This window comes from Sinocyclocheilus grahami, unplaced genomic scaffold (genome assembly GCF_001515645.1).
Source record: "Sinocyclocheilus grahami isolate Dianchi unplaced genomic scaffold, SAMN03320097.WGS_v1.1 scaffold613.1, whole genome shotgun sequence".
NCBI classification, from domain to species: domain Eukaryota; kingdom Metazoa; phylum Chordata; class Actinopteri; order Cypriniformes; family Cyprinidae; genus Sinocyclocheilus; species Sinocyclocheilus grahami.
The window spans coordinates 433,443-449,671 of NW_015505792.1; the positions used below are offsets into that span (position 1 = coordinate 433,443).

The 16,229-nt window shown below is 41.6% G+C and overlaps 1 protein-coding gene across 4 annotated transcripts in view; it reads left to right on the forward strand.

Annotated features, from left to right (window-relative positions):
* Positions 1 to 16,229, forward strand: part of sidt2 (SID1 transmembrane family, member 2) — a 32,074-nt gene that overhangs the window by 5,031 nt on the left and 10,814 nt on the right. For 3 of the 4 annotated variants that reach the window (XM_016241132.1, XM_016241134.1, XM_016241131.1), the window contains exons 2-22: positions 599 to 785; positions 1,591 to 1,712; positions 2,648 to 2,812; positions 5,498 to 5,543; positions 6,394 to 6,495; positions 6,578 to 6,661; positions 7,012 to 7,111; positions 9,389 to 9,454; positions 9,533 to 9,626; positions 9,778 to 9,833; positions 9,982 to 9,993; positions 10,529 to 10,561; positions 10,639 to 10,716; positions 12,116 to 12,231; positions 12,307 to 12,380; positions 12,469 to 12,535; positions 12,614 to 12,687; positions 13,522 to 13,645; positions 13,731 to 13,848; positions 14,920 to 15,056; positions 15,305 to 15,413. In XM_016241132.1, the coding sequence (XP_016096618.1) occupies positions 624 to 785; positions 1,591 to 1,712; positions 2,648 to 2,812; positions 5,498 to 5,543; positions 6,394 to 6,495; positions 6,578 to 6,661; positions 7,012 to 7,111; positions 9,389 to 9,454; positions 9,533 to 9,626; positions 9,778 to 9,833; positions 9,982 to 9,993; positions 10,529 to 10,561; positions 10,639 to 10,716; positions 12,116 to 12,231; positions 12,307 to 12,380; positions 12,469 to 12,535; positions 12,614 to 12,687; positions 13,522 to 13,645; positions 13,731 to 13,848; positions 14,920 to 15,056; positions 15,305 to 15,413 (1,939 nt within the window). In that variant the 5' untranslated portion in view covers positions 599 to 623. The remainder of the gene's footprint in view (positions 1 to 598; positions 786 to 1,590; positions 1,713 to 2,647; positions 2,813 to 5,497; positions 5,544 to 6,393; positions 6,496 to 6,577; positions 6,662 to 7,011; positions 7,112 to 9,388; positions 9,455 to 9,532; positions 9,627 to 9,777; positions 9,834 to 9,981; positions 9,994 to 10,528; positions 10,562 to 10,638; positions 10,717 to 12,115; positions 12,232 to 12,306; positions 12,381 to 12,468; positions 12,536 to 12,613; positions 12,688 to 13,521; positions 13,646 to 13,730; positions 13,849 to 14,919; positions 15,057 to 15,304; positions 15,414 to 16,229) is intronic. The other variant, XM_016241135.1, reaches the window with a different exon arrangement.

Genomic DNA, 16,229 nt, shown 5'->3' on the forward strand with positions numbered 1-16,229 from the left:
TTGTGTGTGAGTGTTGTTTGTGTGTGTGTGTTGTTAGTGTGTGTGTGTGTGTGTGTGTGTGTGTGTGTGTGTGTGAGTGTTGTGAGTGTGAGTGAGTGAATGTGTGTGTGTGAGTGTTGTTAGTGTGTGAGTGTGCGTGTGAGTGTTGTTAGTGTGTGAGAGTGTGTGAGTGTTGTTAGTGTGTGAGTGTTGTTAGTGAGTGTGTGAGTGTTGTTAGTGTGTGAGTGTGCGTGTGAGTGTTGTTAGTGTGTGAGAAGTGCTAGCGTTAATAATTGAGTGCCAATAATAACTTATAATATCAAAGCAGCATATTATACTGATTTCTGAAGATCATGTGACACTGAAGACTGGAGGAATGATGCTGAAAATACAGCTGCGCATCACAGAAATACATTACAGTTTAACAGAGATTCACACAGAAAACAGCTGTTTTACATTGTAATTTTTGAAAGATCTGTATTTTTGATCAAATAACAGCAACCTCGCTGAGACCTCTTTCAGAAGCACAGAACTCTGGGTGTGTGCTCAGATGAAGTATGGTGAGTATGCAGTGAATGTGTGTGCTGCTGCAGACTCACTCGCTGGTGTCCTGCTTCAGGTCTCAGGCTGATGACGGATCCAGGATGCTGCGCTTCTGTCCGGTCCTGCTGGTCCTGATGCTGGCGTCGTCCGGCGCTAACGTGGTCGTCCAGAGAGATGCTCAGTTCGATGTGACGTATGACGACACGGTCACCAGCGACAACCAGACCATCTACTCCTACAACCACACCGTCTCCAGAAACAAGGCACGAGTGCATCACAACACTGACCACTGGAGAAACACATGAAGCGCTCACACTAACTCACTCTCTCTCTGTGTGTGTGTGTCTCTGTCTCTCTGTGTGTGTGTGTCTCTCTCTCTGTGTGTGTCTCTGTCTCTCTGTGTGTGTGTGTGTGTCTGTCTCTCTGTGTGTGTCTGTCTCTGTCTCTCTGTGTGTGTGTGTCTCTCTCTCTGTGTGTGTCTCTGTCTCTCTGTGTGTGTGTGTGTGTCTGTCTCTCTGTGTGTGTCTGTCTCTGTCTCTCTGTGTGTGTGTGTCTCTCTCTCTGTGTGTGTCTCTGTCTCTCTGTGTGTGTGTGTGTGTCTGTCTCTCTGTGTGTGTCTGTCTCTGTCTCTCTGTGTGTGTGTGTCTCTCTCTCTGTGTGTGTCTCTGTCTCTCTGTGTGTGTGTGTGTGTCTGTCTCTCTGTGTGTGTCTGTCTCTGTCTCTCTGTGTGTGTGTGTCTCTCTCTCTGTGTGTGTCTCTGTCTCTCTGTGTGTGTGTGTGTGTCTGTCTCTCTGTGTGTGTCTGTCTCTGTCTCTCTGTGTGTGTGTGTCTCTCTCTCTGTGTGTGTCTCTGTCTCTCTGTGTGTGTGTGTGTGTCTGTCTCTCTGTGTGTGTCTGTCTCTGTCTCTCTGTGTGTGTGTGTCTCTCTCTCTGTGTGTGTCTCTGTCTCTCTGTGTGTGTGTGTGTGTCTGTCTCTCTGTGTGTGTCTGTCTCTGTCTCTCTGTGTGTGTGTGTCTCTCTCTCTGTGTGTGTCTCTGTCTCTCTGTGTGTGTGTGTGTGTCTCTCTCAGACGGAGGGCGTGCGTGTGTCCGTGGAGCTGCTGTCGGAGAGCGCTCCGAGTCCGGTTCTGTTCGTGGTCCGGCAGAAACAGGCCGTTCTGTCCTTCCAGGTTCCCCTCATCCTCCGAGGCCTGTGAGTACATCCCATAATAACCTGATCAAAGTGAGTGTGAGATGCTCAAATGTGTGTTTGACTTCACCAGGCTCCAAAAATAACAGCAAAAAATCTAAATATGAGGTAAAGTATTATTATAGATTATGGCAAATTTAAAACTTAAACTAGGGTTAAACTAAATTAGAAATTAATACATATCCAAATCAACTTACAAATGAGGAACAAAAGCAATTTGTCAAGGAGCCATCAATATTCATAATATACAGTGTCAGTGTACATTGTTTTATACAGTTCAGTACATAATAACTATATACATATATATATATGTGTGTGTGTATATAGACAGTGTATATATATGAAATATTGCTGGAGTCAGGTGATAATCAGCTGTCAAAGTTAATTTTGGACTCCGATATGATGATTTGTTCAATCATGTGTGAACTTTGATCTTTCAGTTCCTCATGAACTTCTGTTTTTGCATAAGCAGCACAAATGAAGCAATAAACTAATTTGTTTAGCTCTCACCTTGTATTTTTTTAAAGGGACAGTTCACCAAAAATGAAAACTGTTATCATTTACTCACCATCATGTCGTTCCAAACCTGTACGAGTTTCTTTCTTCTGTCCCCAGGTGGAAAAAAGTGCACTTCCATAATGTACTTAAAGTGCTCTGTTTTTATACTTAATATAATTTTTATATACTATTATTATACTAACAATGATTCTAAGTCTACTCAACTGTGCTGTTTTGAGACGCCATGGATATGAAATAAAATGTGCTTTTAACATATTATCTCTGTATTTAAAAAATATATTGAGTCACCACTTGTAGTACACTTGAGTGTACTAGTGAATGAAAGATGAGTTCAAGTGTACTACAAGTGGTGACTCAATAATTGTGTTTTAAGAGAAGCCCTGTGCAAGGCTGTGAAAGAGTGTTTTGTCTGTGCGCAGGTATCAGAGGAAGTACCAGTACACACAGCTGGGCCGGACGCTGTGTCAGCCGCCCACCAAAGCCGTGGCAGAGACGCAGTTCTTCTTCGTGGACGTGTCGACGCTGTCCAGCGCTGGGGTCCAGTATCAGCTGCGCGTCAGCCGCGTGGACCGCTTCACGCTGCAGTGAGTCACTGAGCAGAGTCCATCTCCCGCTGCGCTTTACTCTGATACACACTAGGGCTGCACCATCCTGGAAAACACTCACATTGTGATATTTAGTTTTTCTGCAATATGAAAAAAATAAATCACCAGATGACTTGAATAGCTCTATTTGGGAAAAAATAATCAATGATTGGGGTGATTTGATTTTGTAGGTGTGTAAATCAGCATAGAAAATAAACAAATTACAAACATAAATATAGTAGAATAAAGATACAAATGAAATTAACAGTGCTTTATTATATTTTTCAGGTGAGTCTAACAGTATTCAGGTACAGAAACTGGATAATCAAATGTTAAATGACTCTGCATATAGGGCTGGGCGATGTGGCCCAAATTTATATCACGATATATTTCTTAATTTCGGTCAATATGATATAATTCCGATATCAATAACACTATTTATCTGAAATAGAAATCTTTTGTAACATTATAAATGCCTTTATCATCACTTTTGATGCATTTTAAGCATCCTTGCTAAATACTTAATACTGAGTATTAATTTCTATAATTTCTTAACCAAAAAAATAATAAAAATGATACTGAATGCAATAGTGTATAATGTTACAAAAGCTTTTTATTTCAGATAAATGCTGATCTTTGGATCTTTCTATTCATCAAAGAATCCTGAAAAAAAATGTACGCAACTGTTTTAAATATTGATAATCAGCATATTATAGTGATTTCTGAAGATCATGTGACACTGAAGACTGGAGGAATGATGCTGAAAATACAGCTGCGCATCACAGAAATACATAGAAAACAATTTAGCCAGGATAAAGAGTATGAAGAGTGCTCCGAGTCGCTGCAGAAAACAAAAACAATTGAGCAACAACAGAAACACGTTGCTAGAGACGGGTTTATTATTGAAAATGCAAACTGCTTGTCTGCCAGCAGGAGGCGCTTCTGGAGCGTTAGTAACAGCGGTTTCCCCGGTAACGGCTGTGATCACAGCAGCTCCGCTCGTGAACGCTACTTCATCAGATACAATAAAAATGCCATCGAAACTTGTCAGAGATGCATTCATATAAAACACCCGCGATGCGTTTTGATTGTGAAACGTGCGGTGCTCATATCCGAAATGTGTTTAAAAATCATATCGCCGTTATTGAATCTCGATACATATTGATATTGAATTACTGTCCAGCCCTAAGTGCATAGTCTTCACTGTATAAATTAAATCTAATAAATCTGTTTGAATTTTTCTCTGTTTTGTTGATTGATTAACATTCATGACACCGAAAGCCTCCGGAACATTAAACTGCATATTAACATTGAATAATAATATTGCATATTAACTGAACATTTTGTTTACCTTCACCTGAGCTATAAGCAACTGCGTTTACTTGCAGAGACATGCATTTTGACGTAACTTTGCGCATATGTGTATTTCAGGAACAAATGTAATTCAGTGTTCACGTGCATCTGCGTGGCTCTACAGAACGCATTATAATCAGTGATGCTGTCTACACTGGATGCTGCGCGACGCGACAAATCCCCGACAGCAAACTGATGCCACGTTCTGTTTATGACTGACACAAAGTACAAATTATGTGCCGCTGTGTCGCATCCGGTGTAGTCTGTGTGTGAGCAAAGAAAACAATCAGTATAAATATCAGAATCAGAATCAGAATGAGCTTTATTGCCAGGTATGTTTACACATACGAGGAATTTGTTTTCATGACAGAAGCTCCACAGTGTAACAGAATGACAGTGACAGAACAAAAAACACAGATAATAAAAATAGAACAAGTAAATAAGGAATAAAAATATACAAATCGACAATTGTATGTACAGGTATATTATGTGCAAATTGAAATGTAGACTGAGTATGAGTGTTAGATAAATAAGTGTATGAGTGAATAAATAGTGTGTTCCACAGTTATTGTCAAGTGTTCATGAGATGGATGGCCTGAGGGAAGAAACTGTTCCTGTGTCTGGCCGTTCTGGTGCTCAGAGCTCTGTAGCGTCGACCAGATGGCAACAGTTCAAAGAGGGAGTGTGCTGGATGTGGGGGGTCCATAGTGAGGGGCCCTTTTGCTCACTCTGGACGAGTACAGTTCTTGGAGAGAAGGGAGGGTCTGGGCCTGGTGCTTTTCTCCTTTTCTGCTTCCGGGAGACCTGGCGCACCTCTTCTTCGCTGATCTGAATTGCAGGTGTGGGGGAGAGGGGGGTTGCTGGAGGTGTGAATGGTTGTGTGGAGAGGTGTTCAGGGCGGGTGTGGGGTGTCTTTTCAAACCTGCAGTAGAACTCGTTCAGATCGTCTGCCAGGTGTTGATTCTCCGCAGTGCTGGGGGATGGTGTCTTGTAATTGGTGATTTCTTTTAGACTTTTCCACACTGATGCCGAGTCACTGGAAGAGAATTTAATCCTTATTTTTTCTGAATAATTCCTCTAATGGACTAATGAAGCAGAGCAGGATTTACGTGGATATAACGATCAGTTTACTAAACATCACACGTCCTGCGATGTGACTATCGATGCTGAAACGATATATCGTGCAGCCCTAATCCAGAGCCGTTCAGTCTCACTGTTTTCTTGGTGCACTGCTTTAAACCCGTGGCCTGAAGCTTTATAGTGTCCCATCTGCATCAGAAGAGCATGTGCTCTGATCTTTAGGAATGTCATGCTTCTCTTTTCTCTTCACAGGACAGACAAGAAATTCAGCTTCAATGCGACGCCGTCCCAACCACAGGTTGTGTGTGTGTGTGTGTGTGACATCCTGTTTCTGAAGGATCTAAATAACCGATACAGCTGAAGTAAAGCTGGAGGCGTGTTCATGAAGTCATCATTGAGATGTGTGTAGTTTACTATAATGACAGAAGAATCATGATAAATATGAATGCAGGGCCAGACACAGCAGCCGCAGACACAAACTACTTACAGGCACAGTTCACCCAAATCTGTGAGAGAATTCTTTTTTTAAATTGGAAAAAAAAGGAAAACTTCCACTGTATTGCCAGAAAACACAGAGATATTCTTCTAAATGTTGTGTCTCACTGAAGAAAGAAAGGTTGATGACAGGATGATAATTTTTTGTGTGAACTATTGGTTTGAACTTGAGGTAATCACAGGGCAGATTTTGACCAGCAGGGGTCGCTGTCACCCTCAGAACATTATCATAATATCAACCACTCGGATTCATTTCAAAAGCACCAGCATTGCCAAGAAACAGCTTAGACAACAGTTTGTTTCAGTACATCGTGACACCGCTAATTATCATAGCTATAGTATAATGATAATTATAATATCATAATAATTAACTATATCATAGCTAATTATAAACAATGAACACTAACCAATACACAAAACCTAAAAGAAAACATTCTGAGGTTTTTCCCTTTTAAAACACTTCATTTACTTTATTTTTATATTGTTTGTTTTTTGTTTTACAAATGAGGGATCTCCAAAAGGAGGTTTTGTCAGGTTTAGCTCACTTCTTGCCCCCAAAATATAGATTTATACACAGACTCCTGCAGTGATGGAGTCAGTGTAATGACTTTGAGAGAGTGTGTGTGTGTGTGTGTGTGTGTGTGTGCGCGCAGTTCTTTAGGTACGTGTTTCCGGAAGGTGTGGACACAGTGATTGTGAAGGTGAACTCACAGAAGAACTTCCCCTGCTCAGTTATGTCAATACAGGACATCCAGGTGAGAAACACACACACACACATGTCAGAGTCAGTCAGATGTGCATACGGTGATATCTGTCTGTCTCTCTCGGTCTGTCCAGTGTCCGGTTTATGATCTGGATAATAATGTGGCATTTATTGGAATGTATCAGACTATGACCACCACAGCCGCCATCACAGTGCAGGTAACGCACACACACTGCTCATCACAAGAGCTTTCCACTGATGTAAATGTTTTTAAACGAAGCTAATGACATTTTATGTCGCCTAACCATCACTGAAACTGTTTTTCATGTATGTAATATTGTAGTCAGGCATTGAGGTCATGTGACTAAAATGTTTGCCGCTTTTTGACTAAAATGTTTGCAGTGGCTTTTATCTCGCATTCAGTGTCTATTTGCATTTTTAATTAAACATGGTTGAAATATATTTATGTATCTGTTTGATTGACGGGGACGGGCGCACCAGCACACAGAATCAGTGCACTGCTGTTATTATTATTATTGTGTGAGGATGTGTGTTCCGTGTGTTTCAGAGGAAGGATTTCCCCAGCAACAGTTTCTATGTGGTGGTGGTGGTGAAGACTGAAGACGAGGCATGCGGAGGATCACTGCGATTCTACCCGCTCTTACCTGGTTAGTGCAGCCAATCAGAGCACAGTGTTACTTTACTGCAGCCAATCAGAACAGTGTTACTTTATTGTATCCAATCAGAACAGTGTTACTTTACTGTAGCCAATCAGAGCACAGTGTTACTATACTGCAGCCAATCAGAACACAGTGTTACTGTACTGCAGCCAATCAGAACAGTGTTACTTTACTGCAGCCAATCAGAGCAGTGTTACTTTTCTGTAGCCAATCAGAGCACAGTGTTACTTTACTGCAGCCAATCAGAGCACAGTGTTACTGTCCTGCAGCCAATCAGAACAGTGTTACTTTATTGTATCCAATCAGAACACAGTGTTACTTTACTATAGCCAATCAGAGCACAGTGTTACTGTACTGCAGCCAATCAGAACAGTGTTACTTTATTGTATCCAATCAGAAGTGTTACTTTACTGTAGCCAATCAGAACAGTGTTACTTTATTGTATCCAATCAGAGCAGTGTTACTTTACTGTAGGCAATCAGAACAGTGCTACTTTACTGTATCCAATCAGAACAGTGCTACTTTATTGTATCCAATCAAAACACAGTGTTACTTTACTGTAGCCAATCAGAACACAGTGTTACTGTACTGCAGCCAATCAGAACAGTGTTACTTTACTGTATCCAATCAGAGCACAGTGTTACTTTACTGTAGCCAATCAGAACACAGTGTTACTTTACTGTATCCAATCAGAACACAGTGTTACTTTACTGCAGCCAATCAGAGCAGTGCTACTTTACTGTAACCAATCAGAGCAGTGCTACTTTACTGTATCCAATCAGAACAGTGTTACTTTATTGTATCCAATCAGAGCACAGTGTTACTGTACTGCAGCCAATCAGAACAGTGTTACTTTACTGTATCCAATCAGAACACAGTGTTACTTTACTGTAGCCAATCAGAGCACAGTGTTACTTTACTGTAGCCAATCAGAACACAGTGTTACTTTACTGTAGCCAATCAGAGCACAGTGTTACTTTACTGTAGCCAATCAGAACACAGTGTTACTTTACTGTAGCCAATCAGAGCACAGTGTTACTTTACTGTAGCCAATCAGAACACAGTGTTACTTTACTGTAGCCAATCAGAGCACAGTGTTACTTTACTGTAGCCAATCAGAACACAGTGTTACTTTACTGTAGCCAATCAGAGCACAGTGTTACTTTACTGTAGCCAATCAGAACACAGTGTTACTTTACTGTAGCCAATCAGAGCACAGTGTTACTTTACTGTAGCCAATCAGAACACAGTGTTACTTTACTGTAGCCAATCAGAGCACAGTGTTACTTTACTGTAGCCAATCAGAACACAGTGTTACTTTACTGTAGCCAATCAGAGCACAGTGTTACTTTACTGTAGCCAATCAGAACACAGTGTTACTTTACTGTAGCCAATCAGAGCACAGTGTTACTTTACTGTAGCCAATCAGAACACAGTGTTACTTTACTGTAGCCAATCAGAGCACAGTGTTACTTTACTGTAGCCAATCAGAACACAGTGTTACTTTACTGTAGCCAATCAGAGCACAGTGTTACTTTACTGTAGCCAATCAGAACACAGTGTTACTTTACTGTAGCCAATCAGAGCACAGTGTTACTTTACTGTAGCCAATCAGAACACAGTGTTACTTTACTGTAGCCAATCAGAGCACAGTGTTACTTTACTGTAGCCAATCAGAACACAGTGTTACTTTACTGTAGCCAATCAGAGCACAGTGTTACTTTACTGTAGCCAATCAGAACACAGTGTTACTTTACTGTAGCCAATCAGAGCACAGTGTTACTTTACTGTAGCCAATCAGAACACAGTGTTACTTTACTGTAGCCAATCAGAGCACAGTGTTACTTTACTGTAGCCAATCAGAACACAGTGTTACTTTACTGTAGCCAATCAGAGCACAGTGTTACTTTACTGTAGCCAATCAGAACACAGTGTTACTTTACTGTAGCCAATCAGAGCACAGTGTTACTTTACTGTAGCCAATCAGAACACAGTGTTACTTTACTGTAGCCAATCAGAGCACAGTGTTACTTTACTGTATCCAATCAGAACACAGTGTTACTTTATTGTATCCAATCAGAGCACAGTGTTACTGTACTGCAGCCAATCAGAACAGTGTTACTGTACTGCAGCCAATCAGAGCAGTGTTACTTTACTGTAGCCAATCAGAGCACAGTGTTACTTTACTGTAGCCAATCAGAGCACAGTGTTATTGTACAGCAGCCAATCAGAATCCATGTTTGATGTGATTGTGTGTTTCCTCAGATGAGCTGCTGGATGCTGGGAATCGCAGTAAAACTCTGGATGTGATTGTTTCTCCTGCCATTAACTGTGAGCAGCACTACACATTCACACAGTCCTTCATTCAAGCGTCCATCAGTTCATTCGTTCATTCTGTCTGCTCTCTAGCGGAGGTGTATGTGATGGGGATGCTCTTCTGCCTGGGGATCTTCCTGTCCTTCTATCTGCTCACGTTTCTCATGGCGTGTGTGGAGAATAAGAGGTACGACGCTGTGTTTGAAATGATTATGACACGGATGCTGCTCTGAACCTGAAACATGATGCCAGCGACACTGAATAAATCCAGTAATCAATGGTTTTCATGATGACGTGTGACGATTAAATGACAGCCAATCACAGTCTGTCTTTCTCAGGATGAACAGGAAGAGGGAGGGGCTTCTGAACGCCGACACCTCACCTGCTGAGACAGGTAACCGAACACACACCTGTAGGAGTGTTAGCTGTAATCTATTAATTAATCCGGATCGCAGAATTATTAATGTCTTTAATGTAATGAGTGACATTATTACTAAAGTGTTTATTCTTTTATTTTATTTTCGGCATCTTTGTGTGTTTAGCGTCTCTCTTGGGTAAGATCTGTGTGTGATTTATTTGCATGCCGTCTCTGTGAGTGTGTGTGTGTGTGTGTGTGTGTGTGAGTGTGTGTGTGTGTGTGTGTGTGTGTGTGTGTGTGTGTGCAAGATACGACACTTCCTGCTTTCATTTGCTCACAAACTCTCTTTACGGAAACTTCCTGTGCACATCTGTAGTTGTGACATCACTGCTGTAAACTAACCCAGCACTAACACACTCCTGTTTAGCAGTGAATAGAAACATCTTTTAATCTCAGCTCTGGGCATGACGGCCTCATTTACACACAGGAGTGACTCTGCTAAATGATCAAATGATCTCTGTAGAAAGAAACATGAATGCCAGCAGTGTTTGAAACAGTAAAGACTATTATACTAGTTGTTTAGATCAGTTCTGTGTGGATTTCCTGTAAATGTGGCGTCACTCCTGTAAGTAACTGAACTGTGTGTGATATTCAGTACTGAAGATTTAGATGACGTTACATCCAACACACACACACACACGAGCATCTATCTAACCTACTGTGTGTTTCAGGAAAAGTGTCTCCGTATGAATACGGTTCATTTGGTAAGTTTGTGAAAGTTTTCATTCAGATTGATTCTTACTGTGTCCGATGTGTTTTAATCTGTCTGTTGTTTCTCTAGCTGATAACGGCAGCACATTGAGCTCTGAAGCTGCTACTAACAGTTTAGCATCGGCCGATGGGAACTACGGATACATAGGTACACACACACACACACACACACACACACACACACAGAGAATATATTCATGTTGCCAGTTCTCTGCCCTCTCATTGGCTGTGTGTTCTGCTTTCTGATTGGTGTGTTTTTACCACTTAGGATCAGAGACTTTTAAACGGCGAATACTCACAGCACATCATGTAGCCATCCGCATTGGTGACACGCCCACTTTATAAATCAGCCAATCAGCACCTCCATATGAAATCCCACCCAATCCAAAATCAGGATCCCACAAATATTGGTCCGATGTCCTGAAAAGCATTGGAAATGATTTGGGCTGCCCTCGACTAAAGATTTTTCTGGTCGACTAGTAGTCGTTCGTTTGAAGCATTAGTCGACTAATCGCACGTTTATTAATAAACCATTTAAATCGTTATAATGAGCCTTTAATAGCCTACATATAATAAGCACTCAAGCACACACGCAAAGCTTGCCACGGCACACCGCAGAAGTAATAATTATGAACGTGTCAGGAAAAACAGTAAGGAGTCTGCATTAACAGTTTAATAATTTATTGCTAAACTAGTGCTTTCTTTGTTCCCGGTTTAAGAGATGAAGTCAAGACTCGTCATCTCCGCAGTAGTGATGCGCCTGTCTTCATGTTTCATACGGATTACATCATCTGAGAATATTTGTTTTCCACTTGAATTGGATTATTTGAAAGTAGACATTTCGCTCTCTAGATATATTTTTCATGTCTGTAAAGAAGGTTCACACAGAGTTTCGCGCTCAAGTTCACGGAGACCGAGACGGCAGAAAGTGCATCCTGTTGCTTTCATTATTTTACAAAAGCTCAATGTTTTGTTGTTATTGTGAGTGCACACAAATAAACGTAGAGTCTTTACTGATTCGAAACATGCATTACTCTTATCTGTATGAGCAAAGACGACAGAGTAGGTTAAGATTAGGTTAACATTAGATTGAGCGGCCATGTAAAGATGCTGCTACTAACATATTTCAGATGATAAGCTATATTTGAGGTTGATGAATGATAGGCGAGCGTTTGGATGTCCTGCTCGATGTACTGTATTACCACATAGACCAGCTGCTAACGATCTGCGTGACTTCGCCAATGTGGGGTTTTATACATTTTTTTGCGACTAATTAAATTTTGGTTGACCAAGCCTCTTCTGGCCGACTAACGGTTAGTGGACTATTAGGGGGCAGCCCTAGAAATGATAATTTCTCTAATTGTATTTGTCTATTAAATGCATAAATGCAAAGGAGTAAATCAGGTGCCCTATCTGCTGAAAGATTTTGCATGGAAAGTCTAATGAATGATGTCAGCGTCTATTTCAGGAATTCATTCAGTGATCCATCCATAATGGTGATATAAATCTGAAATCTGCTGATCAGCGTTGTGTTTTCTGTGTTCTAGAGCGTTCCTTAGAGAGCGTCGGCCGCAGTCGACACGAGTCTCTGAGTTCAGTAGAAGAGGACGATTACGACACGCTGGCCGACATCGACTCGGACAAAAACATCGTCCGTACGAAGGTGCTCGAACTACCGAAAACACACAACTATAACTGTGTGTGTGTGTTTATTTACTGTGATCTCTGTCCTTCACAGAAGTTCCTGTGCGTCTCTGATCTCGCTCGTAAAGACAAACGCATCCTCAGCAAGAAATACCAGATCTACTTCTGGTGAGTCTCAAACACACGGGTCAGGACAGGTAGTGTGTGCTTGTTTTATACCTGCGGTGACTGTGCTGTGTGTGTGTTTTCACTGCAGGAACATCGCTACGATCGCAGTGTTTTACGCTCTTCCTGTCATTCAGCTGGTTATCACCTATCAGACGGTATGAAATCTCTGTTTGTGTCTCATGCCGTGTCTTGATTGGACTCCATGATGACTATTATCCTGTATTTTCTGACAGGTTGTAAATGTCACAGGAAACCAAGACATCTGCTATTATAACTTCCTGTGTGCGCACCCTCTTGGAGCACTAAGGTGTGTGTGTGTGCATTCTTCAGACATTCACACAAAACTACAACATTTTGCTATAAATTTGGTCGCAACATATAATCATAGCTGTTGAGAGTGTTCACTGTCTATTTGAATACATGTCATTAACTACATGATTTTTACTGTACATCTGTGTCTCTGCAGCACAAAAGCAGTGTTAAGTCGCTGGGGGATATTTGTAGCAATAGCCAACAATACATTGTATGGGTCACAATTATACATTTCTCTTTTATGCCAAAAATCATCAGGATATTAAGTAAAGATCATGTTCCATGAAGATATTTAGTAAATCTCCTACCGTAAATATATCAGAACTTAATGTTTGATTAGTAATATGCATTGCTAAGAACTTCATTTGAACAACTTTAAAGATGATTTTCTCAATATTTAGATTTTTTTGCACCCTCAGATTCCAGATTTTCAAATATTGTGCTATCCTAACAAACCATGCATCAATGGAAAGATGTTGATGTTGCACCCTCAGATTCCAGATTTTCAAATATTGTGCTATCCTAACAAACCATACATCAATGGAAAGATGTTGATGTCTTTCAGATGATGCATAAATCTAAATTTCAGAAAATTGACCCTTATGACTGGTTTTGTGGTCCAAGGTCACATTTCTTCCATATGAACATCAACCTGACATAGTCTCCACTGATAAGCTACTCTTAAATATAATGTAGAAACTTTAATTTTCTGTGAAGCTGCTTTGCAACGATTTGCATTTTGGAAGTAATCAGTGGATAATAAACAGCATAAAGCCTGTTCTCATCAAGGACAAGGACAAGGTAAATGTGAGTGTCGTGATGTGTTCAGCTCCTTCAATAACATCCTGAGTAACCTGGGTTATGTGCTGCTGGGGCTGCTGTTCCTGCTCATCGTCCTACAGAGGGACATCCTTCACAACCGCGCGCTCGAGCGCAACGAGAACACAGCGCTGGTGAGAAACACAAACACAAGCATCATATCGCTCGGACTCTCTGCAGCACTTCAGACACATGTTCTGATCAGCTGTTTGTCTTCAGGAGTGTGGCATTCCCAAGCACTTCGGCCTGTATTACGCCATGGGCACTGCTCTGATGATGGAGGGGCTACTCAGCGCCTGCTACCACGTCTGTCCGAACTACACCAACTTCCAGTTCGGTGAGTGTGTGATGAAGCTCATGCACCACAGGCTGGAGCTGCACGATTAATCATTAAAAGATCGCGATCTCGATTCAAACATCCACGCGATCTCATTTCTAAATGACAACGATTCGTGTCTATTAAACGTTTGAGAGAATCATATCGGAACATTCAGATCTGCGTTTGCACTTCTGCTGACACAGAGAGTGGACGGTTACCATGTTTAGGTAAGAAACAGCTTCACAAACACTGTATTATTTCAGTGTCTTACAGTTATTCATGTGATCACAGAAATACTGGAATAAAAGTTTATAGTTGGGATATAAACACTGTCTATGGTAGCGAGCAAAAGTAATTGGCACTTCGAATAACATTTGTGTCGATTGCATTGTTTCTCCACTAGGTGGCGACAAGTCACTGTTAAAATATGTATTTGTCATTGAATCATTCATTCAAGAGATTTGTTCAAAAACACTGATTCATCCAGTAATGAAACAAGTGAAGAATTTATGAGTGAGTCACTGAATCATTCATTCAAACCACTTTTTCAAAATGTTAATATTAAAAATTGTAGTATTAAATATATTATATTTTAAATACATGTATATTAAAACGTTCAATAATTCATTCAAATTAATTAAACGCTTTTAAATAGACTGCAGCAATTCATATTTTGTCACATTATTTTGTTTAGCTCAGAATCGTGGGAGAATTGTGATCTGTATTTATTCAGGCATTGATCCGGTTCTGCGCTGCTGCTGTGATTCATCCGATTTCACAAACTGGGGTTTTTAGGGAACTGCAGGTGTTTTGTGACGTACATCTGAGTGTAATGCATTATTGAAAAATAAGAAATGTGGAGCCGGACTTTGTTTTGTGTATCGGTTGTTGATTGGGAAAAAAATAAGCATGCGTGGATGTATTTGTTCCTAATGCATTTAGAAAATAGACAGGGTGGATTTTCATTTCATGCTGACTTTAACTTAAAATCTCAGTGTGACTTCCAGTAAGTATTTTAGCTCAAAGGGGTGTTTGGCTGATAGTAAAGTTTGGTATTCTCTGATCTTGTTCATCGGATGTGTGTTTCAGACACGTCGTTCATGTATATGATTGCTGGACTGTGTATGTTGAAGCTGTATCAGAAGAGACACCCGGACATCAACGCCAGTGCGTACTCCGCTTACGCTTGTCTGGCTGCTGTCATATTCTTCTCTGTGCTGGGAGTGGTGAGAAACACACACACACTCACTCACTCACTCACTCACTCACACACACACACTCTCACACATCTTTGTATTCAAGTGTATAATCTCATAAATCAGCCAAATCATGTTTATATTTCAGTCTAGTGATGCAGGTTTTTATGAGGGTTGGCTTAGGGGTCAACGGTCGGTTAGGAGACAGAAACTATCATTAACCTGATAGAAAAACCATGAATGTTTCTGAGACGAGTCTAAATGTGTGTGTGTCTCAGGTGTTTGGTAAGGGTAACACAGCGTTCTGGATCATTTTCTCTGTCATACACATACTGGCTACACTGCTGCTGAGCACACAGCTCTACTACATGGGCCGCTGGAGACTCGGTGAGTTACACACACACACACACACACGCTCACACGCACTCACTCACTCACTCACACACACACTCACTCACACGCACACTCTCTCACACACACACACACTCACACAAACACACTCTCGCACGCACGCACGCACGCACGCACGCACTCACTCACACTCACTCACTCGCTCGCTCGCTCGCACGCACGCACACTCACTCACACACACACACACATACACTCTCTCACACACACACACACTCTCTCACACACACACACTCTCACACAAACACTCACACGCACTCACTCACACTCACTCACTCACACACACACACGCTCGCTCGCACGCACTCACACTCACGCACGCACGCACGGACACACACACACACTCTCTCACACACACACACACTCTCACACAAACACTCACACGCACTCACTCACTCACTCACACACACACACGCTCGCTCGCACGCACTCACACTCACGCACGCACGCACTCACACTCACGCACGCACGCACGGACACACACACACACTCGCACGCACTCACTCACTCACTCACACACACACTCACTCACACGCACACTCTCTCACACACACACACACTCACACAAACACACTCTCGCTCGCTCGCACGCACGCACACTCACTCACAAACACTCACACTCTCTCACACACAAACACACTCACTCACTCACACGCGCACACACACACACACACACTCTCTCACACACAAACACACTCACTCACTCACACTCGCTCGCACGCACGCACGCACGCACTCACTCACACTCACTCACACACACACATACACTCTCTCACACACACACACACACTCTCT